Below are 24,588 nucleotides of genomic sequence, written 5' to 3'. Positions count from 1 at the left end.
CAAGGTTTGATTACAGGGTGACAATAAAATTGTGGTAGATTTATTGTTAGCCCCCTCTCCCTCCTTCCCACTAAGGACAGGTGATTGGGGAGGAAAGAAGGACTGAGAAGTGAGTTGGAAAAATTAAAAATGCTTTACTAATGCTACTAATCGAAATAGAGAAAATAATACAAAATATACAAAACCAATCTCGAAAGTCCTGGCAACTGCTCCAGCAGATGTAGGGCTGGCACCCAGAAGTCCTGGACTGGACTCTGCCACCAGCCAGAACTGGATTCAGCCTGTCATTAGGCCTCAGTTTGCAGGGACAACTTGCAAGGTCCTTTCCTGATGTCGGCCATAAGGAAAAGGGGACGAGATCCTTGTGATCTCCCACTTTTATATGAAGTATCATGTGAATGGGATAGAATACTTAGTTGGTCAGTTTCAGTTCACCTCCTGCTTGCACATCTGGCAAGATGCATCATTATCAAATGATCTTGCATTCCATTACTATGTCTACCAAAACATGTATCTAGCTTTTCAGAAAACTGCAGTTAATAAAAAGACTTTAGCTAACAGGGAAATTCACTAAAAGATAAACTTCTTTTTAACAAAACCAGGACAAAAATATTGCAACTTTTTTTCTTAGATTCTTTAGTTAAAAATACTTAAGACATAAACAAAACTTTCACATATTTGATAGGTAAAAATATAGTATTTATGGTATTTAATGCCATTTTTTGTTTGGGATTGTGGTGTATGACTTCTTAGTAAAAACTTAATGTGAAGTTGGGTATAAATGAGGTAGAGTTTTTGTGGTTCCTATTGTTTTGACCCTGTTGTATGTATTCCATTGACATTTTTCTAATATGGCTATCCTTATGGAAATTCATGTCTAATAATACCAGAAGAGCTGAATGCTAACTCTGTAAATATGTTTTAATTTTTTTTTTTTTAGAGAAACAGGCATGAAGTGTTGGTGTCTGTTAGATACTAGAAAGCACTAGTGTTTCTGAATGAATTTATCTTTTTTGTTGTAGTCATGTTAAAACAATGCAAATACCGTATCAGTTCAATGAGCAAGTGTCTTAATCAGTAAGCTGTCTAAAAATACTGCATTCATAAACATATTCACCTTTTTTCCTTTTCCAGCAAGTCTTTTTTACTTGAGGTTTCACTCACTTGCATTTGAATCCACATCTTTAACTCCTTTGTGAGGCTGAGTACCTCTGGGTGGTAGTCTCTATGTGCAAATATAGATCTAGCCTTGACTGAGTCCAGTCTTAAAATATGTGGGAACAAGCACCACCTCCCTTTTTATTTCAGAAACACATCCTGTTGTTTAACAATTCCATCATAACATCTGCTCGTTCTTTTATTTGAGAAAGATGGAAAAGGGCACTTCATTTTAAAAATCTCTCTTCATTTTTGCTGAGAACCAAGTTAACTGCTGAGTGCAGCTCATCTGTTGGTAGGTATAAGGTGACTACCTAGCAAGAAGGCTGAGATTCTCTCTTTAGAGTTAGGTGTATCCATGTTCTCTGGTATATACTAACATATGGCTATACTGTAATTATAATAATGGTTTTATTTCCCGCTCACTGGCAACAGCTGGAAAAGTATCTGGATCCAGATTCACAAAACAAAATGGGAAGTTTTCCCTTTGAACAGTGACCCCACTGGGATATAAATGTCCACTTCCTCCTTTGTAAAACTAAAGGCAAGTAAGTGTTGGAGAGCTGTGGACAGTCCTTATGGTTGTATGTCTGGAATGAGAACTGGTTATGTATTAAAGGTTTCCTTGAATTCTCATAGAGACAAATCTTAAGTTTGTTTACATTATTATAAATAAAAGATTTTCAAGGAACCCTCACTTGCCATCTCTTGGGTAAAACTCAAATAGCAGTGGCAGCTTTACAATAAATACACTTACAGCTTCTGGACTTTCCATATATTTATTGCAGAGGTTAACGTGTGCCATTCAGTCCTGACACTTCAGCACACTCCTATTTAGATGAGTTATTTACAAGCTTATAAAGCTGTTATCCTTAACTCCAAGTGTATTATGTTTTGTATTCTTTCTTGTCAAGTTGCCGTGAAAATCTTCACTTAACCAAACCAGTCTGCTTTGTCAGTTTGGCTTGCTGGTAACAGTATTAAAGGTTTTAACTTAAAGCCATAACAAACTGTAGATTGCTTTCTAAATGTTAAACTGACCAGTGAAATGGAATAGTTGTGTAAAAAGGCTTTTCCATTCAAAGATTCAGTGTTAGCAGACTTCTAACAGTTCTTGTTAATGAAGAAATTCCCTGGATAAAGTTCTGATGAATTGTAGAACAGTTTTATCTCGCACAATTAGTGCATTTTGATTGCTTGAAATAACAGAACTGACTCTTCTCATCAGCTGTACAATATGTGCACTTCACAGAAGTAACTAGCTGAAATTATAAAAGCAGTGGAGCCTGCTGAGTGCTTTTAGTATCATGTATTCCTTCAGCAGAGTGCCTTCAGTTGTACAAGGAGCCTTTGGTTGTTGGATGGGATTCAGGCTGAGAGAAGAATCCCTGGCCCTTCAGGGGAAGGTGAGGAAAGAAAGAAGATACAACACTAACTTCAGGGTGCATTAGTTGGAGCTGATAGCTTTGGACAGCCCGTTTCTTTCTTTGGTTCCAGCTCTTAGCCCTGTGTTGACTGACATTAACAGGACAATTCAGTTGTCAAACTGCGAGCTGCAGGTGGCATTTGAGAAGCATTTAAGTGAGCTTGGAACATCCGCGTGGCAGATGCAGAACAAGATCCAAGCTGGTTGCTGGATACAACATGGAATATTAAAGGGCATTTTGGGTTGTGCCCTAGATGGTATTCTCACTAGATGCCTACATGTAGGCACCAAATAAATCTATTGGGAATGATTGTGATCATACACTTTTCTTTCACCGACTTTGAGAAACCAGCATGCAGAAACAGACAACATCTTTCAATATAGGGAGAGTTAATACTTTGTCATGCAGTGAGAGTTTTGTATTCTGTACTTGGTTTTAGAGTTGAATATATGTACTGTCTTACAGATTAAGTATTGTATATTTTCACACTAAGTATACTGAATTCAAAGTCATGCTTAAACATAACATTTTCATCTTAGAAAAATAATTTTTTTTGCTATCTTCAGTTATGAATCTGTTGCTCAACTTCTTCCTCATAATCATCGTCTTGAACATGTTTACAACAAAGATGAAAAATAGGTCTTTATTGTATAACTCTTTTAAATAACACTCAAGGAAGTTACATGTACTAGGACAGGTCTTACTACAAATCCTGACATCTCCACATGCATTTAAGTACAGCTGTTACAAATGGAAATAGTTTGTTGTGTACTCTGAGGTATCTGAAGTAAATTAGTAGTTTCTGAAATAATATGAAGTTTGCAATGAACAAACAGTTCTGTTGATAGACTTTCTTCTTCTCTCATGCCCTTTTCCAGTGTAGTCTGGAAACTACTCTTCCCCTACCTTTCCTTTTGAAATATACTTTTTTTTTTAATCTCAGGCACTAAATTTTCCTAGCAGTGGATTCTAAAAATACTTTGTCTGTCTATACTACATCTTGACATACTGATTTACCTCATGGTACCTGAAAAGTTCAAAGGACATTAGTAGTCCATAATTGACACTTAGCCTTTTCTCAGATGAGGCACACCTAGTTGGGCATCTCTGAAGAACTGGAAGACCTGCCACTTCATTGGCAATTTGAAAAGCTCACACAGGGACAGCTATCCAGGTAGATCTTGTAAATGGAGAAAAAGGGAAATAAGATGTGTGCTGTTTGGGATGAACATAGCAGTTTGAGTAAAGATGGTTTGATTGCTGGCGCTCAGAAGCGTGTTGGCTGTCTGGCTGTGGGGTACTAGTCCAAGGAACAGGTCTTTAGTGCATTTTGCATAGGGTAACTGCTAGGGCTCTACTGAAGTGCCAGGGCTAGGTTTTTAAAACGAAACAAGGTGTTAAAACAACTATATACATTATTTGTAGTGACAGTGGTAATGGTACTTAGAGAATAAGATGTTGCTATCTTTCTTCTTCCCAAAAGTTTGGAAGTCTACAGTTGGAAGGGATTTTTTGATGCCTTGTGGCACTTCTGTTCTAAGCTGACACCTCATTAGCTGGACCACTGAACTAATGATGAGGTAGAAAAGGTGTAACTTACAGGATTCTCAGAAAATGTCAGGCATTGGGCTCTAGGTATCATGAGTTCAAGTTAAATCTATGAAATAAAACTTGTAACTCACTTGAGGTAATTCTGCAGTTGTGAAAACAAAGGCCGCCTCAAATGCGGAGGAGGGAAAAAAAAGGTTAATTCAGACTTTTTTTTTTTTTTAGCATGTGTAAGCCTTCCACTGAAGGCTTCTGGGTTGGAACTCTGCAAATTAAAATCTGCTGTCTGTAAGCACCCAGTTCTTTCACTGACTTAAGGAAGGATTTTGATTGTGGTAGGAAAGCTGGATATTTTTACAGGCACTCTGACAGAGGTCATAAGGAGTAAAATGAGGGTTGGAGTGTTTTGGGGTTGTTCGGGTTTGTTGGTTGTTTGTTGTGGTTTGTTTTGTTTTTTTTCCCCCCAATTCTGGTTGGAAATTAGAGATGCACATATTTAACACTAGGATGAGCCACCCTATAGCATTAACCGTTGTTTTAAAATTTGAACAGTGGCCTTGGGATGAAAGACTTCATGTTTAATTGCTAATTTTGAGTTGCCACAAACTCTATTGTTACGTGTTATATTTGTTTCTCTCCCTTACTAGCCTTTCTTTTGGAAACTAAGTACAAGGTAAATTCTTTACTGAAGCTAAATGCATTTAAATAAATAACTTCTCTTGTTACTGGTCATCTATTTGTCTTAATGGTAGGGTATATAATGAATTCTTTATAAACACCTTTCTGAACACTCATGCTATAATTGTGTATAATTTACCAAAAAAAATCCCTCTGCAGGAATCATTTACTAACTTTATAAAGTCAAGCATTTTTTAGGATTCTAAAAAAAAAAAATCTTCACTGTAACTAGATTAAACAGGTTGGTGTTTTGTAACAAAGTTGTCATGCTTATTTCAAAAGTTTGAAGTTGTGAAACTAGAAATATTTTAAAAGCAAATTTTTTGTGACCTGTCTGTTAAGCTAGAAGTTGAAGTTTTTTCTTCTGAAACTGATAGTATAACCTGAGTTATTTCAGATGTCTCCAAGAAGCTGTCGAGTGTATTAATCTCAACTTGATATGTTGAAGCCTGAAGTTGTTTTTATTAATTTTTTAACATCCTAGAAATCTTTCTAAATGACAGGTTTTGGAAATACTCATGAATTTTTCTGCTGTGCTCTCATTCTTAAATAGCTTATTCAGCTTGTCATCAGAAATCTTTTTGAAGGTATCTTGTAACAGATAATACCAAGAGATTCAAGTCATCCTCAGATGACTGTTATATGTGAATTCATTGTACCTGACTGTCAAATATGTATTTATCTATTTAGGTTCAGACAAAGAAGGAAGAAACTTTGCCACCATCACTTAGTCAAAACATTCCAACTTTCTATTTTCCTCGAGGATGTCCTAAGGAAAAAGTGAATATAGATGCTGTGATTGCCAAAATTGAGAGAACATTCTCTGAGTTTCCAAATGAGAGGGCAACGTTAGAAGACATGGGGAAGGTTGCAAAGGTGAGAACTTGCTGGCTCTCTGCTTTTAGTACTGTTCACCTAAGGAAAGGAAACATGAGTTCCATGTGCTTTTTCTTGCATTGTGTGTTTTCATCTCCTACAAAGTAGAAATTCAACATTGTTGATAGCACAGTTGTGTGGAAATCTTTGCATTAATTATGTCTTAAGTATCCCTAAATACTGCTTACAAAAAGAAACAAACTTTACAACAAAACTTGAACTATTTTTTTTTGTTGCATAAACAACCAAATACTGAAGGGCACATTACGTGTTCTGTATTGACCAACAGACTTAAGGCAAAAGCACTGTTAATACGCGTTTTGTTTTCAAGTATCCACAGTTTTTTCTTGTTCAGCATTGTCACGAGCATCCATTGCAAAGATGTTGAAAGACAGAATGGCTTGGTAACTGGAGATTATAGCCCTGTCTTTATTACTGAAGAGATAATTTAGATTTATGGCAGAGAATACTGAGCTTAGAAAGTGGGAAATATTTTTTAATTTCTGTGTAAAAGACAATAAGCTAGTTAAATTTTCTATTTTGTTACATTGAATCAACACGGTAAATACTACTGCAAGTCATGGTCTTGGTAATGCGTCTCAGGTTCTTATCCCTGTTTCTCTCACTTCGTGTTTAAACTCCAGGGTCTAGAAAATAGAAACAAAGACTTTTCACAAGAGCAGGACTGGGGATTCAGAAACTCCTTGTTTGCCTCAGCAGAAGCATTTAACTGCAAAGCTGAACAATAGGATTCCTGCCTTCCACAGCTCCTTTCCATGTACAAGTGAGGAGAGGTAGAAGAGATCCTTCCCTTTCAGCAAGAAAGGTGGAAGGATCCAGTCCCCTACGATTCAGTGATGAAAGGCAGCCTCCTAAAGCATAGGGAAAATCCTCGGAGTCTGAGAACAGTATTCATAAAACTCAAATTTTTTAAAAAATTTTTAAAGTACTGGTTAAAGTATGGCATGAGAAGTAACTGGCCTTTTGCTCCATGTGACCTTATACATCCTGCTGTATTCACAAACTTATTTGAGATCCACATGAGATTCTCAGCGATGACAGCATGAGTGACTACACCAAGTCACAGTTTTAGGTGAGAATCATAGAACGTCCTGAGTTGGAAGGGACCCACAATGATCATCAAGTCCAACTCCTGTCCCTGCATGTGACAACCCCACAGTTCACACCATGTGTCTGAGGGTGTTGTCCAGTCTCTTCTGGAACACTGTCAGGCTTGGGGCTGTGACACCTCCCTGGGGAGCCTGTTCCACTGCTCCACCACCCTCTGGGTGAAGAGCCTTTTCCTCATGTCCAACCTGAACCTCCCCTGGCACATCTTCCTGCCATTCCCTTGGGTTCTGTCACTGGTCACCAGAGAGAAGAGCTCAGCGCCTGCCCCTCCTCCTCCCCTTGTGAGGAAGCTGTAGCCCCATGAGGTCTCCCCTCGATCTCCTCTTCTCCAGGCTGAACAAACCAAGTGACTTTAGCCGCTCCTCACATGGCTTCCCCTCCAAACCCTTCACCAACTTTGTTGCCCTCTTCTGGACATTCTCCAGTAGCTTAATAGCCTTTTTATACTGTGGCACCCAACTGTGACCCAGAAGGCTGTGAAGTTGGTGAAGAGGTAGGTACTTACCTCTTATGACTGAGAAAACTTGGAGTAGACACAGAAACAGCCTTGTAGATCTATGGGAGCATTGAAGTTGTGAAGGTGTAACTTTTGGGGATCCTGAAGCAAGGTCCTGCTGCTCAGGGCAGGCTGACCTACCACTTAAAATTGAGTAGAAGATGTGCATGCATGTGCAAGGACGTAGACAAGTTGAGCCATCCTCTGAGCCAGACAAATACAAACTTGCTCCAGTTCAGAAGTTGTGTAACTGTTTGTGTTGTCTTGAGCTCAGCTTGAAGATATCCAGCCCTTTAGCAGAGCTTATTAGTGCAGACTGTTCAGCTGCTTGGAGCATGGACAGAGCAGACATGTGACTGCATTCATCTGTTAGGAGCGCTGCAAGTTGCCCTGTGTTTTGCTTTCCACTTTTGGATTTCAGCTTAAAGCAGTTGCTTAAAATTCTTTTGGAAAGTGCAGTTGGTCTCAGAGACAGTTTAAAAAAATCTGTGCCTTAATGTTTTCTTCTTAATGCTTGGAAAACGTAATTTTTGGAAGATTTATAAATGAGGGAGTAACCCTAAGAGAAGCAATCAATGAATGACTTGATGTATACTTTAATTCTAGGCTTGTGAATGCCCGCTTTACTGGAAAGGTCCTTTGTTTTATTGTGCCGGAGGTGAACGAACAGGATATGTGTCAGTTCATAAATTTGTTGCAATGTGGCGGAAGTAAGTAGATTACTTTTTTAGAAGTACTGCATTTTTTTAATTGAAATGTAGTATTTTAAGCTCTGAATGAGATCTAATCTGTAAAGGGGAATAAAACATTTTCCCGTAATCAGCTATTGACAGCAAACTTGTACCTGGGAAAATGGAAGTAAATCATCACTTTAACATAAACAAACAAATCTTTATTTACAGTGTTCATAGATTTGTAAAGTGTTTGGTAAATGACTGGCCATTTATGGGAAAAGTGAAAACCATGGCCGTAACTTTTAGATGCCAGTTCTGGACAAATTGCTTTTTCTTCTTTCTAGTTCTCCTTACAGTTCTAACTGAAAAATGTCCTTTCATGTAATCAATAACATGGAGTACCCACCTCCTTTAATATAAATGTATGATACAGTACTGCTTTGGTAAGTTCACTTGGAGTGTACTTTGACATTTGTAATTAGCTCTTGAATTAAATGTTGTGGTTGCAGTTTCATAGGCCTTGCTCTGGGATGCCCATACAAGGTAGCTTGAGCAATTTTCTGTGTAGAGTATTAAATGGAAATATTTACATTTCAGAATACTTCAGACCTGCTATGATGATGCTGCAAAGTTTGTTCATCTTCTAATGAACCCTGGATGCAACTACTTGGTGCAAGAAGACTTCATTCCTTTTTTACAAGTAAATTGCAACTAAAACTAGTTCTGGAAACACAACAGAATTATGAGCTGGCAGAGTCCTGGTTTTTGAGTTTGGGCTGTTCTTGTTTGGTTGTGTTTTTTTTATTGTTTTTTTTTTTGTTTTTGTTTTAGCTAAACATACTTTTTCATGGTATTTATTAAAGTTTATTGATAGTATTTATTGTAACTCGCTTTGTATGGTCCACTGAGATGCTAGTGAGTGACTTATTTTACAGTTAATCATTTTTTATAAAGTGAGACCTTTTTAAGAGCTATAGTAAGATGCAAATATTTAAAATTGCTTGCAGGAATAGTACATGTATCAGAGAATTCTTATGGTTTAGAAAAGCAGGGCATCTTTAAGTCAAAGATGCCCTTTGGCAGGCAAAGTGGCATATGAATTCCAGGCCTAATACAGTTTCTCTCAAATAGCGATAAACAACACCTTTGCTAATGAATGAACAAAACCTACATTAGCTTTTACTGAATCATAGTCAGCCACAGAATTACAAGCTACAATGGTCAACAGTGTTCAAAATAATCTTCCCATCTAAAATACAGGAAAGCTTTTGTTTATCTGCCTTCTTTAAAAGATTATTTTTAAAAAGTCAGCAGTTTTATTTGCATGAAGCATGTTCCAAATGTAATTATCATTAATGATTGTGGTAGTTAATTTGAACTGTTTTGGTTAAGGAAGCAGAACTGCTAGTCACTACTGAATACTGTTTGGGATATTGTTATTCCTTTTCTTGTAGGATGTGGTGAATAGTCATCCTGGCCTGTCATTTTTAAAAGAAGCAGCTGAATTTCATTCTCGGTACATTACCACAGTAAGTGATTTTTTTTTTATTTGGAAAACCTACTTTTTATTAAGTAAGCAGGAAAAACAATTATTAAGATTAGTCAATATGTATAAACATCTTTATCCATTGAGAAAAGGTGTATGTTCTGTCAGCCTTCATTTCTTCGTAACTAGAAATCTTGTGAAGAAAGACTCAATTTCTTAAGCATTTTTTCTTAACATCTATACGAAATTGCTGAACTTAATACTAATAACAAAAGCACTGAATTGCAATAGTGTAGGATAAGTTAATGAACAGTAAATGAAGAGCAGACTGTTATCTTAAACACTTGATTGTGGCTATAGACTGCACTGATTAGAATCTTGACCTTACTCTTGGTTTTATGAAATGGAATTTTGAATGAAAGGTCTATGTTAAGGTGATTGTGTTCATTATTAAGTAAAATAATGGTAATATTGAAGCTGCTTGCCACTTTACTCTCTTGGGATTTTTCTTTCTAAGCAGATTTTAGACATGAAAACTTCCATTTCTCTCTTCCCAGGGTTATGTGACTAAAGTATTTGTTCTGTGCCCAAGGGAAAAATCAGAGACATTAAATTTTCTCATCTGTAGACTAGACAGCTGATTCCACTGAAGTCTCAGAAGATTAAAATTCTTCAAAATGACATTCAGTTCACTTTATGCATGTGAAAAATACCTTAATGAATATTCTCTGACAAAAAAACATGCAGAGTTCATAATCTTTTATCCAGTTTATACTTTGACCCAGACCAAAACTGTGACAGATTTTTGAAAGCGTTTGGTTTTAGTTCCTCGTATCCTTCTTGTAGAAACTGCCAGCCTATCAAGTATGTCCAACTGCATTAGGTTTTGCTTCTTGTTATAATGATTACATGAGCTCCCAGAACTTTCTTGTCAGATGTCACCGATGGAAATGTTCTGCCTCTGAGTAGTTTTGTTCTTTAATGGATTCTGGGTTGTCTCAAAGCCTGCTCTGCTTAAAATTGTCCTAAAGGACCATGTGAGGGAAAATGTCCTGCCATTTGTAGTTCCTTTTCTTTGGAGGAAGGATCTTATTTGACTAGGCCTGAGTCTAGCAATATTGAATAAATTAGTACTGGTGGTACTTTGCTAGCAGAATTGAGTATGGTCTTCAACAGAAATCTGTGTTAAATCAAAAATCCTCAAAGTAAACTAGTATTGTTGTGAATATAGCAAGAATATTTGGAATACTACTCCATAGATCAAGAAATGGGACTATCTGCCCTGTCATGTCCTGTTTTAGGATGGAGTGACCGTTGCTCAATACAGCCTTCTAAAATTCTGTCCTGCAAGTTATTAGTAATAATTACAGATGTTTCTTCTGTAAGATGAAGTAAGGCATTTCATACCTTTGTTCAAAGTAGCTTTACTGCATGAAGCTTCATCTGAAGGATTTTGTCAGCATTGCAGTTGAAGATGTAATGTCTGTTCATGCTAACTTTCAGTTAAGAGTTAAATGATCTAGTTTTCTGCTGTATTTGTTTGTATATACATACATGTATACCTGAGTATGCATATGTATGTCACACACTTCTCTTTAGTGAAGAAGGTGTCTTGTAAGTGTTGTTCAACCACGGAAGCAGTCAGTTGTCTGCTGGCGTATGGTTTGGTTGGTTGGTCAGTCTAGTGTTCAAGATAAAGCTGAAATATATGAAAGTTCAACATATGTTCAGGATAAAGCTGAAATATATTAAAATGCTTTCCCAGACAAGTGAGATATTGCATTTAATCTGCAAGTATGTTGTGTACTTATCTGAACTATGAATTATTGAAATTGTAATCTCTATATTGCACCAGTTCCTCCCCCTTCAGACAAACCACTGTGCAGCATAGTAAAGAAAGTAGTTCTCTGACAATTTGCTTATATTCTGCTTCAATTCACTTTAGAAAACAGGGGTTTTTTTAAGTCTGTTCCCAGTTGTCTTCAGCAAACATTCAATTTGGGTTTTATTTTTAGACCAGTTAAATGTGTAACAGATGAGATAATGACATGCAGATGGATTAAGTTGCAAAGCTAAGGCAAAGCCTTTTTAGAAAAAATTGCTTTGTAGTGTAAGCCAAAAATGGGCCTTTCCTAAACTCACAATTAGATTTGAGCTAATTAAGTTTCAGAAGTAGGCTAGTCTATTCTCTTTTCTGGATTTACTGAACCAGCTGTTCTTATTCAAAGAAAGAGCTGCAGAGCTTGCTGCGTGCTACAGTTTAAGCTTTATTTTAAAACTTTGTTACTCTTCAATTTGTAATTTAGAAATTATTGGTTTATTTAAACTATTGACTTACTGCAATTAAAGTCTGAAGTGATTAAAAAATAATAAAATCTTTCTTTACTTTGGAAGAGGTTTTACTGGGGGGAAAAGGATTCCTAAAGAGGTGGGTTTTTTTGGCTAGTAACTAATGTGTTGTAAATGAAATGGTACACATGCAATATTTGGTCTTGCTAATTAGCAGGTATAATCTATCTTCAGTTAAGCGCTTAGAGTTTGTAATACGTTTACATTTTCTTGTCTGTTTGTGTTAGTGGTGAATGACTGACTTGAAATGCGTATCTGATTAACTTATATCAAACTAATTAAGGTGCATACTGAATTCAGTTAAGAAACAGAAAAAGACTTATTTAAAAGTCTTATGTTTGTAAACTAAAGCTAAGCAAATTATGCTGAATGGATGAGTTTATCAAAATAATGTACGTGTCAAACTGATTTAAACAAAAGCGTTGGATGCCTAACTGGATGGATTTGTTTCTAATTCTGATATTAGTCAAGGCACAAGAACTAATTGTCTTTCTTGCATAGATTTTTTTTTTTTTAATGTCCTTCAGTTAGAAAACATTTATGTACTACTTTTAATACTATTAACAGTTCAGGGTTTTTTTCCAAGTAATTTTAAATAGAATAAAATTAAATGGAGAAAAGCATATTCCCTCTGCAGCTGCAGGAAGTATTTATGTCAAATGTTGACTTAAGAAGTGGCAACATTACCCTGTACTCTGATCCTTAAACAGTCCCAATCTATTTCTGTAACTTCGTTTATGAAGTAAAATATTCTTATAGTAAATATAGGTCTTTAACTCTGAAGTAATGAGATATATTAAGAGGTTTATTAGATGATAACCTGTAGGTCTCAAAGACTGGGAGACAGTGAAATTGCCAATAGACATATTCTGAATTGCATACAAGTATTCTGCAGCTTTACTGTGTGAGATATGAGTACTGCAAAATTGAAATAAGACTTATCAAGATGAGTTTAGATAAAGATATAGAAATGACCTGGTAATATGACATATAAGAGAAGCATCAACTTGCTAAGTAACAAGAATGGACATAAGGGGAAGATGCAGTTCTGTAATGCAGCTGAGCTAAGACTTTTTTTTGACAAATGTTTGGGAGGGTATTTAGTTAGCATACCTAAGATCACCTTTCCATTTTCTGTTTCTTGCAGGTTATACAGAGAATATTTTATACAGTAAATAGGTCCTGGTCTGGGAAAATAACTTGTAACGAGCTCAGGAAAAGCAACTTTTTGCAGGTACGTAATATCTAAAATTTCGCAAGACAGATGTTTCTACAAGTTTAGAAACCACATTAACTAAATGCTTAAGTGAGTAACATAAGTAGCATTTCTTCCTTTTCCAAAAACTAGTGAAGGCTCAGTTGCATTAGTTCTCATACACTAGAATAGGTTTTAAATGTCATCTTTTATCTGAAGCTGTATAAATGCGTAGGTGATTAGCAGAAGTCTGGCTGATCTCATTCTTTTGTGGACACATTCAGTTTCTACTTGGTGTGTTCAGTCCTTGCTGTCACGCTGCATGGTGTGCACTGTCTCTGCAAGATAAAAATTGTTCTTCTGAAATAGTATTAGACATTAACTTTGTTATGAGAACTCAGATCATTCAACAAATGTCTTACGAATTCTTTAATGTGTTCTGTTTATCCTTCTGGTAATAGAATGTGGCATTATTGGAAGAGGAAGCTGATATTAACCAGCTGACAGATTACTTCTCATATGAGCACTTTTATGTTATCTATTGCAAATTTTGGGAGCTGGATACAGACCATGACCTCTATATTGACCGGAAGGATTTAGCTCGACATAACGATCATGGTATGACAAATAAAGCACCTTTGTTTAAGTGTATTAAATGTCCTGTAAACTTTCAGCTGAGGAAGTGGTTGACTGCCAAGGCCAGTGTTCACAAGTCTCTTGGCATAGCTAATCCTGCTGACTAATGAAATACAGGACAAGTCATCTGTGATGCTGCTTTGTATCTAGCAATACCAAATTTGATGAAAATTATGAATTTTGAATTCTGATCATTTAAGTCTTGGTATATTATAACCTCCACTTGGCAGTTTTGGGTTGTTATCTTGGAAAAAATCCATTTTACTGATATTATTCAAGTGGTGTGGTTTTTATGGCAAAGTATGGAAACAGTAGAAAAGGCAAACATATGTGCAGGTACTTTGCTTATTATATTTTAAAGTTTTGCTAATTCAGCTGCAGTACATTTTATTTTAATACTGTTTAGCAGCTTTATGTTTTCTGCATTCACAATATACAGTCACTGTGATTCTGTAGTCTTGTGCACTTGTACCTATTTTAAATATTTTTGTAGCATGTATGGATCTGTTGAGATTTTTTCAACGTTTTGTGTCCATTGTCATCTTAAAAGTCCCTTCAGGACTGGAAAGCTTACTTAAGCAGAAAGAGATTTTGGAATATTATCCCACATTAGAAAGAATAAAGACAATTCTGATTGATAGCTTCTGAAAACTTGCTCACTGAAGTCTGACAACGCTTTAGGAAACTGAGGAGGGAAAGCTTCTTTTGCTTGAGAGATTGTTCTGCTCAGTACATTCTGGAAAGGAAACAGAACTGATACCATGCCACTTCCAATATAGTTTTGCATCCTTTAAACTGTGGAATATTGGTTAAAGCTTAACAGCTGCTGCTTAATGAGAACTAGACTACATGAGAGCATAAAATGGATATGAAAAACCATCTTTAGTCTTCTATTGTTTGCATGTCAAAATGGGATAATCAGGTTTCATAAATCCCTTCCTTTTGTAGTGTCACTGGTCTAAAATTAGGCTGCATCAAACACTTAATATACTAAGAAAAATATTAATGTATGTAGCTACTGTTCAGAAGGTTGAACAACTTCAGCATTTCAAAAGTAGATAAAAAGCAGCAGCACATATGCCTGAAACAAATTTATTATCCTGCAATTCTGGGCATAAGTATTAAGCAGGGACTGGTGTCCTTATTAGAATAATACAGTGAAAGCTTCACTATGAGTGTATAAAACAGATGAATTGTTTGAATGGTTAACCACCTGCTTTAATTATCAGTATTTCTACAATGCTGAAAAAATATTACAGAGCTAGAATAATGCACAGTAATTACTCTGTGAGAATAGTATCATGTGCTGCTTTGAATACGGTCCACAAATTCTTCAGGATAAATTGAATATCCTTTACAGAGGTAGTGCTCAGTTAAGACATGTCTCTAAGGTCCCTGAAACGGTTTCAAAATTAGAAGCCTGGATCAGAACTATGTCAGAAATAGACCCATGTCAGAATGAGTTAGGTATGCTCATTATGTATTAACATGCCGATTCTATTTTGGCTCTTTGTCAAAACCAAGGTCATATAAACTCTAATGGCACTTGAAAACATGATTTACTTGTCAAAGAACTGGTAAATGCTGTCTTACTGATTGGTCAATTTCATGACTTTTATTGTGCTACTATTTCTGCATCAAACCTGAATTCAAAGTTGGTTGTTTCTAGCTTTGCTTTGGAGACTGCATTAAGTGATCTCCAAGAGACCTCAAAGGGATTAATGAGTGCTACACTTGATCTTTCTCACAGATGTGTATATATTAGAGGTTTCCAGTAAACTCGGCAACTGACAATACAAAGCAAAAATAACTTGTATATAATTGACGCTGTTTTAAAACTTTTTCCACAGCAATATCAAATAGGATGATAGAAAGGATCTTCTCAGGAGCAGTAACAAGGTACTTATTTTATATGCTAAACTAAATCCAATTTAATATATATGTATTTGCTTGTTAAATGAAGTGTGACGTTCCCAGAAAAAAAACGCCTTCCTCTTGAAATGGAACAGTGAATTTCCAGATTTAGTATTGTGGTTTCAACTCTAGTAGTACTGGAGTGCCCTTGGAACCTTGGCTTAGTGCAAGTTATTTAGTCTTCTTTCTCTATCTGACTGAAAACTCACCATAGGATATTCTGTGGTTTTGCAGGGATGGGAATGAAGAAGGGAAGAAATGTTGGCATTGTCATTTTTCCATCCCACAAACCTGCCAAATTTTCCAAGGGAACTGGGCTTTTCAGTACTTCTGATAGAATCAACGCTTATTGTATCAACGATAATTTTTACAATATCTCCAGTTGAGTTTAGTTACATTTTTGACAGTCATTCTTCATTGTTCCCACTTGGATTGGCTTATTCTTGTGTAGTTATGGCATTTAACTCATTTTTGGAACATTTTGCTAGCGCAATTTCTGCAGCTAGGAAGAGACTGATAAACAGAAATAACAGAACAAAAGCTGAAATTAGTGAAATGAGGCTTGACTCCTTTATGCAAGTTTTTTGGGCACGACAAAACATACATCTTATGTTGCCGAACATCTTGAGAATAAAATGGCAAAAAAGGGATTTGAGGAATGAAATTTAATATGTCTAGGAACCGCCTACCTGACTTTTTACTAGAAAGGTTGACCATATATCTTCAGAAAGTATTTGGATGACGTGTTCTGTGGTGTAAGGGTAGAAACAGACAACTATGTTCTTGCCACAAACACTTCCTGCATGTTTTTATTTCATTTTTATCTTCGTATTTCCATTCTAATACTTTTAGCTAGTAGAGTTCTGTACAGCTTTAAGTTCTCATCACTTTCACCTGAATAGAAATTGTAAAAAGCATGTCTGCTTGTGTATATATATATATATATATATATATATATATATATATATATATATATATATATATATATGTGTATATATATATATATATATATGTATATATATATATACATATATATATATAATTTTTTTTTTAATTTTTTTTTTAATGAATTGACGTGTTGTTTCTGTTAACAATTAAGTAGTGGTATTGCTGCCTGGGAAGGAAAGCTGTGAGTCCTTCTGGACAGAGTGCTGCCTTTTTCCAGCTGCTGCCTTCTTCTTTAAATACCCATTGCAGTAGGAACAGAACAGAGTACACAAGCTCCTTGTCCAGAATAATCAGAGTTGTCTGTGATAAGTCACCTGAGGAAACACTGCATCCTTTAGGATGCACCAAGGAAAATAATGTTTAACTTTGGTTAGTAAAAGCTGGATGTTTTAAAATAAATTTTCTGTCTTTTCCCCTGTTGACCTTCAAGGGGTAGGAAAGCACAAAAAGATGGAAAAATTAGCTATGCTGATTTTGTCTGGTTTTTGATATCTGAAGAGGACAAGAAGACACCAACTAGGTAAGAATGAATTTGTGTTTTAGCAGGTTTTCCAGTCTTTAAATAGCAACCACTGATGTTCAGCGGGAACTGTACTGAAGAAGCTAAATGATAAAAACATGAGTGGAAAGCTGGCCCAGTTCATAGCATCATTCTTACTTATCAGTGTCTCCTGTTGTTGCTGTTGTGAAAGTCTATTTTAATGACTTCTAAAGGATAATTAACTGTTACTGTTCCATATGCTGTGTGTGGCCTCCTTAGAGACAGGGTCATAGATGAAGTTGCAGCTGTTCCGTGATGCCAGTGACTTTGGGAAACCAGGCAGCCAGCATTACCTGTAGGATATTGATAAGAAACCTGTTGAGTGATGTATCACTGGCTTGTTCAGTATGAAAACTGAACTTGCATTTTTATGCATGATTCAATTTTTCATTGGCTCCCTTGAGTTTTTATGTAAAGCCACATGTTTTAGTTGTCTCCTCCCTCACCCACCCATGGCTAACAAGTGTGTTTTCATATGCAGTATCATATGGCACAGCAAATACCTGAAACTCCTACCACAATAGGTGGTGTTTAATGACTTCCTATGGCATAATGGAATGTAGTCTTAACTCTAGTTTTGCATCTGTAAGTAACGTAGCCTTTAAAACAGACAATATAAATTCTTAAAATTCTGTTTGTGTAAACAGTTCTTTGCTATTAATTACTGAATTTCAGCATTGAATACTGGTTTCGCTGCATGGATCTTGATGGAGATGGTGCTTTGTCTATGTATGAATTGGAGTATTTTTATGAAGAACAGTGCCAAAAATTAGATAACATGGCCATAGAACCTTTGCCATTTGAAGACTGTTTGTGCCAGATGCTGGATCTCGTGAAGCCACAATATGAAGGTAATAAAATCAGTTTCCATCTCTAACTCCTGTTTCTCTGGGTTAGGAGATAGTGCACCCTTAAGAGCGCTCAGTTGGTCACACAAAGAATACGGCTTTGTGTTGTCTTTTCTCTGAAGTCTGTTAGAGCTTGTTAATCGAATGGTCTTCCAACAGCAGGCAGGTGTTCATTTTCATACTAAAATGTAGTATGCTGCTTTTGAATTCCATGCAGGCTTTTATTTTGGGCTTGTAGCCATGTTTAGCCTTAAAGGAAATCTTGTCGCTATCTGGCTGAGGTGATGCTCTCAAAAAAAGCTCATGGCTGTTCTGTTCACTGGTCTCCTACCTGTTCCAGCAGTCATTTAATTGAGATTTCTTCAGAGAGAACAGTTTCTAAACAATGTTTTTCTCTGTAGATCAGTAATGACTTATTTGAGGTTAGAAGCCTAAACTGCCCCTAGGAAATTCCTGTCAAGGGGCATAAAGATAACCAAAACCAATTTAGTATTCAGTTATTTTCTACATTAATTTGAACCTTCAACAACCTGCATTCTACCTTCCTGCATTTGACATATACGATCTTTAGCTGATTAAACTTCACTTTATATTTTACACCTGAAAAAAAACTCATTAAGTGGGTATGATGCTCACTTCATAGTTGCTCTTCTGTGCTGCTTAATACTAAAAATATTTTTGTATGCTTTGGTAAACATCTTACTGTGGTGTCAAGAGGGATATCTTGCATGTTCATGGCCTCCGCCTCTGTGCTGTTTCTGATACTTGTCTCATGAGTTGGTAAAAGCCATGATGGATTAGTCTTCAGGGATTTGTTGAGCTCAACTGAGGTCAGCAGGTATCTAAACTTAATATCTCAACACTAGACCACAGTTAGCACTAATAACCCTTATTATAGTTGTTCTTTTCAACGTGAATTTCAGAGTGTAAAAGGACTTGGCATACAGTCTGGTTGCTATGATTGTGCAGGCTCCGCATTGCAATAAATTTAGAACTTGCCTATTTGCCTTGCAGTGTTTAATAGGAGCAGCAATCTCTATCCTGTATTGCCATTTTTATGGTAAAAAAAATAAAATTGTTGACCATCTTATTTCATGCTTTTGTTTAGCAAGTGTAATGTTGTGCTAGTGTTTCACATTTAGACATTTCTAGATGAAGCACTGAGTTTTTCTAACTTGAATTTGAATTTCATTCTCTTTTTTTGGTCCTTGAGGGATGGATAGTGGTAGTCATCTACGTGAGTGTTAGCTGTCTAAGCTCCCAATGCAATAAATGGAAACTGGAGAGCAAGTCAATGAACCAAATATAGGTGTCTGACTTAAATGGGGAGCTTATATAACTGGGATTCAAATCAGTTGCTTGGTTGCGGAGAGCTGCTGCCACTTGAGATGGCCCAACACATCAGACATCTGTGTGGGCCTGACAGATACGCCACAGGTGCCGTGAGGGATTTGTGTCGTTCTGGGGCACCAGCTGTAGGGCGGGAGGGACACATTGAAGCACTTCAGATGGTGACAGACACAAGCTTGGTGGCTGTTTCCAAATGGGATCCTTCTTCGGCTTCCCTCTGGTGTCCTTGAGTTACACTTTGTTAGAGGCTGAACAGTAGGCTGAGGAAATACTGTTCTAAGTCTGCTTTTATTGAGCTCTTCCATGACATCTGCAGTTAGGCCCTCTTTGACTGGCCACAGAAGGCTGGCTGTATTTCAGGTGAATCTATAAAGCAGAGTTTTAAGGACAGACTTTCCTTGTATGTCTGGTGTCTTTCATTCTTCCTGCAGAAGCTTAATATTGAACTTTGAAATAAGGGAACATTTCTGAGCAACCTGACAAATACTTCTAATACTTGACAGATCCACTGATCTGAGTCTTTAAAGTGTCACTTTATAAAATGCAAACAAAACATCTCTGAGCATCTGGCTTTCTTCTCAAGCAGTAAATATTGATCCAGCTGGACAAGTGTAGCAAACCAGTCCCTATGAAAAATTCATTTGTGTGGAGCACAGTCACACACTGTCATCTGTCACACGTTTGTCACTTCAAGACTGGAGGAGAAAGGGCCAGAGGAGATTCCTATTCGCTACCCAAGCACTGCTTGGGAAGGAACGGCTAGCTCAGGGGAGACTTCTACATCTTGAAGAAGCTTAGACAATTAGCTTAAATTATTTTTAATAGCTATGTGAGGCAGACTGCATGTCACTCCAACACATTGAAGGACAGTAGGATGACAGCTAAAGCAAGTGACAAATCTGAAGCATGTAAAAGTTTTGTCCATTGTGAAGGACACTTCTCTAGGTATATACTTCATCTGTTCGCTTCTCTCCCATTGTGTTGAGCATCAGCGACAAATGTTCTCAAGCATAATGATGACTTAACTTTTGAATAACGTTCCTCCTTTTCGGAGGAAGGATGGTGTCAGTTCTAAACATCTTGTCTCATAATCTTCTTTATAGGAAAAATTACTCTGCATGATTTAAAGCGATGCAAGTTGACAGATGTGTTTTTTGATACTTTTTTCAATATTGAAAAATACCTTGACCATGAACAGAAGGATCAGTTTTCTATGTTGCGGGTGAGTATGAAGCTTTAAAAGTGTGTTTAGCTATGTGCTTAACAGTTAAAAATGTGGGTTTATAACTTGCAATGTGGTTGTTTAGGATGGTGAAGGTGAAAGCCAGGAGGTCTCTGACTGGGAGAGATATGCTGCTGAAGAGTATGATATCTTGGTAGCAGAAGAGGCAGCAGGTGACCAGTGGAATGACGGGTAAGAATGTAGCAGGAGGGCTGGTACAAATCCTCTCCACTAATCATCACCATCACTATCATCCTTGGTGCTATTTCTGTAGAACATTGCTGTTTGCTATGTTTCATGGTGTGCTCAATAAGGGAGGAAGAACCTTGCTTGTATCTTGCATTAAATATTCCTTGACAGTTTTTGATCACATTGGTTTTGTCAAAGAAGAGGTCCTACTTTGAATTTTGGAATTAAAACAAGATTTGAATAAGGTTCAACTCTAAACAAAATACAACAATAATTTTTGTAGTTCATTGTTAAATGAATGAAGACCTTCATTAAGAGACTTGGAGGGAAAAAAAATCTTGCTTCTGAGCTCAGTTATATCAGCTTAGAAGTATTTTCTCACGGTCCTCTAACAGTAGATAAGATAGTAAATCTTACTGGTTCAAAATCACTCCTTTACTTTTGCTATGTAGTTTCCAGAACCTCTTGGAATCCAAAGTCCCAAATTTGCCATTCATTGTTTCCCTTATTTAAAAAGATAAGGAAAACAAGTACAAATTTAACATGGTTTAGGTCTTAGGTTGATGAGACTGTCTAGAGAAACTGTATTTTCCTGCATCAGTATTCCATTTTAAAGTGTCTCTGATTCTTGCCAAGCATTTAGAGAATTACTAACTTGATATTTAAGAGACTGAGGGAAGAAGGTGCATCAACAAGTGAGACTGAGAGCCCAAGCTTGAGACAGAACTGACTAACATTTAGGAGCCTTGACGTACTGTTAAATCTGAACATTTTAAATCTTAACTAGAACCACTTTCTCAATGTTTTCCACCTTTGTTTTAACCTTGTTTTCTCTCTCTTGTGCTGGTCTGTTTGTGTACTTCTGTTGCTGTAGTTCTGTCTCCACCTTCCTGTTTTAAAATTCTGCTGCTGTTTTGACTTTCTAGAATTTGAGTGGCAACCCCATTTAGCCCATTTTCAGATACAAAATTGTGAAATTCAGATGGGTTTTGACTAAATTTGTCTCAAGGTTACCTGGGAGTTGATGGTTCAATGCAGATTTCCTGGATTGCATTAAGAGCCTATTGTTCTATCTTGCAGCTCTTAAAGCCTTTTATATCTTTGCTGTGAAATTCCCTAAAAAAACAGTTATTTTGTCAGTTGGGATATACCGGTGGTTCAGAAGTATTCCACCTGGTCTGTGAAAGCTCATCCTCCAGCTAGATTGGCAAGGAAGGATTTCAGCTGGTCCTGTGGTCTGTCCTGAGACCTCACGCAGTGTCACCAGCAACTGAAACGAGGCAGAATATCCTTTTGACACCAGTAGTAAGGGACCTGGAAAGCAGGTTAACCCTGTGCCTCTGGTTAAAGGTTTGAAATTGCTGGACTGTGGTAGACAAGTGTAATTTTGTAAAGTTCTAAGATAATGTTTAGGCACAATTCCACTCGCAAGTGAAAAAGGGATATAAAGCAAGAACCTCAGTATACTTTTATTCCAATTCACTTATGAGTTCATTGACTGCAGCTGTTTCTCTGAGCTAGAAGTATCTCTGGTTATTGCTTAGACTAAATTGTTTTATTTTAATGTATTTCAGATCACTTCTTTTCCATGAAAAATTTATTCAAGGTGTACCTGAAACTGTGGTTCTGTGGCTTTACACAGAAAGTGGACAAAATAGAAACTAAAGTACAAAATGTCTCTAAAGTTAAACCTTTGGATTATATTTAATAATTTATCTTAAATTTTCACTCTCAAGTAAACTTCTAACAGGTCTTAGACACTTAGTTTTCTCAGGTACTGCCATGACATTTGTTCTCTCAGCAGCATAGGCACTCTCTTCTTTACATGTCCATGGAATTACAGCCTAAGTAATACAGACATTATTCTGGAATGTATGGTATGTAAAGCAGAATCCTAATAACCCTAGAACTTGAAAAAAATGCACTTTCACTGTGTAAATACTCTCCTTAAGGAAAGTCAGCGTGTTATTCTAAGAATATAGTGGAGTGTGCTGCGATACGGAGAAAATGTATGATGCTAAAACATCCAGTTTCTCATTACTTTTGAGCCTGGTGTTTGTGAACACAAGCATCGCTTTGGTTACAGGTTGCCTCTGCTTCTGCCATTAGTAGATTTGTCATAGATCCTGTAGAAAAAAACTGACAATTCAAGAAAAGTACTGCATCCTGTGGAAGCACAGAACAAAAAATCATGCATTTTATGAATGTAATGACTTTCTGTAACCTACTTGGGTTTGATGCATAAGCCATAGCTTAACTGGTGGCCCTCCACACAGATGATGTTCCTCAAGTTTTGCTGCTTTCTTTCCTTGGAGTATAGGTTGTAATGCTCATTGTCTCCATTAACTACCACTTAATAATTTGTTCAAGTGTTTCAAGTATCATATACAAAAACCACATGTCAGATGTATTTGGATGGACTAAATAGAAACAAACAAGTATTTTGCTTCATTTTACTGGTTTCTGCCAACCCTTACATCAGAAGATTGTGAAGGCTGTTGCGTTTAAATGGCTGAATAGAGGGTATTTTTGTTTTTATAAAGAGCAAAGGTTACCTTCCAAATTGTTTATCAAATAAGCAACTGAATCCTACTTGTGAGCAAATAGAGGAAAATCTAAAGAAAATCTATTCTGATCTGGCTCAGGGAGGCATTGACAAATCTGACTTAAAGTTTGAAGGCTTTCTGAAAGTGGAGGTCAGCAAATGTGTCTTCAAAACTTAATAACGAAGTAGGACTGTCTGAATAATTTTTTTCATACATGAGTCCTGAAAAATGAAGTTTATTTTCTACTGCTGAAGCTGAGAGAGAAACACAAGCCTACTAAATATTCTCTTGCTGCTGTTAGGAGAGTTCAATGAACAAAAATATTTACAAAAATATAGTATGAGCATTTTTAGTTACTGGGTTGTACAAAAACCTTCCTTAAAATCATTTACTGTTCTTAAAGGGTTGTAAGGCCTGTCCAACTGAAGTGACTGTTTGACAATCCAGTATGATTTTTTAAATTTTTTTTAAAATTTGATTACCTCTTTGGTAAATGTTTTCCTGACATTCCTATTAAAACAGTTGATCTGAAACTTGGGGGTACACAGAAATCTAGAAATAGGCTCATTTCTCTACATTCCCATGAGCTTCAGAAATGTGAGGAAGGGAAAAAATGACTCTTTAGAGGTGTTGTAGCAGCATGTTTGTATTTTTTTCAAAAAACCTCCGTGCTAGGAGGTAGCGATAGACTTTCTAATACTGTGAGAAGTAACTGAAATAATTTCAGTGCCCAGATGTGTAAAACTGGAGCAGTGTTTCTAAATTTCCTTGGCTTAAATATCTTGGAAATGTGTACAAGTGACATTTCATGAGGCCACCCAAGCTTTGCAAGAGAGTGAGATTTCCATTTGGTCCAATAATGTTTGAATAACAATCTTCTGAGTAGATGGGACCTTCAAATGGTATTTCAGATATCTTCCTGCTGGCCCCTCTCTGTAGCATTGTGCAATAAACAAATCCAAAAGGTGCATTCAAGATGTTTGTTTGGATAGGGGAAAAAAAAAAAAGCAAACCAAAACCCCTCAAAAAGATGGAATTAATTGTGTAGAAGACTATAAATGACAGATTTGTGAGACAAAACTGTTGTTAGGGCAGAATCTTTCTTCCAAATCCTTGTTTTCAAATGTGTAGCTCAGTAAAGTAACTCTTAGGATGGCTTTTGTTCCCTGTTCAAATCAGTGGTGAACTTGTGGGAGAAACCCAAGGTGTTCACTTCACTGGCTGAGCACTGATAGATGCTCACTCAGTTGAGGCTTTAATACCCCGAGAAGGATAAAGTAATTAAAAAAAAAATCAGGAATTGTTTTTAATCACTGTTTAATCTTTACCTGATGTTATCAAAGTGTCTTTATTTTGCTAGATTTCTTTTACTCGAA

At 36.6% G+C, this 24,588-nt stretch overlaps 1 protein-coding gene across 4 annotated transcripts in view; it reads left to right on the top strand.

Moving 5' to 3' along the window:
- Window positions 1-24,588, top strand: part of PPP2R3B (protein phosphatase 2 regulatory subunit B''beta) — a 55,894-nt gene that overhangs the window by 27,308 nt on the left and 3,998 nt on the right. For all 4 annotated transcript variants that reach the window (XM_082043354.1, XM_082043353.1, XM_082043356.1 and 1 more), the window contains 11 exons: window positions 5,502-5,687; window positions 7,921-8,024; window positions 8,586-8,688; window positions 9,443-9,517; window positions 12,971-13,057; window positions 13,480-13,636; window positions 15,505-15,553; window positions 16,947-17,036; window positions 17,733-17,908; window positions 20,359-20,477; window positions 20,563-20,669. In XM_082043354.1, coding sequence (XP_081899480.1) covers window positions 5,502-5,687; window positions 7,921-8,024; window positions 8,586-8,688; window positions 9,443-9,517; window positions 12,971-13,057; window positions 13,480-13,636; window positions 15,505-15,553; window positions 16,947-17,036; window positions 17,733-17,908; window positions 20,359-20,477; window positions 20,563-20,669 — 1,253 coding nt within the window. The remainder of the gene's footprint in view (window positions 1-5,501; window positions 5,688-7,920; window positions 8,025-8,585; window positions 8,689-9,442; window positions 9,518-12,970; window positions 13,058-13,479; window positions 13,637-15,504; window positions 15,554-16,946; window positions 17,037-17,732; window positions 17,909-20,358; window positions 20,478-20,562; window positions 20,670-24,588) is intronic.

Source organism: Streptopelia decaocto (assembly GCF_964273445.1).
Source record: "Streptopelia decaocto genome assembly, chromosome: 1".
NCBI classification, from domain to species: Eukaryota; Metazoa; Chordata; class Aves; order Columbiformes; family Columbidae; genus Streptopelia; species Streptopelia decaocto.
Note: the sequence above shows the minus strand (reverse complement) of the source record. Positions and strands in the feature narration are given on the sequence as shown.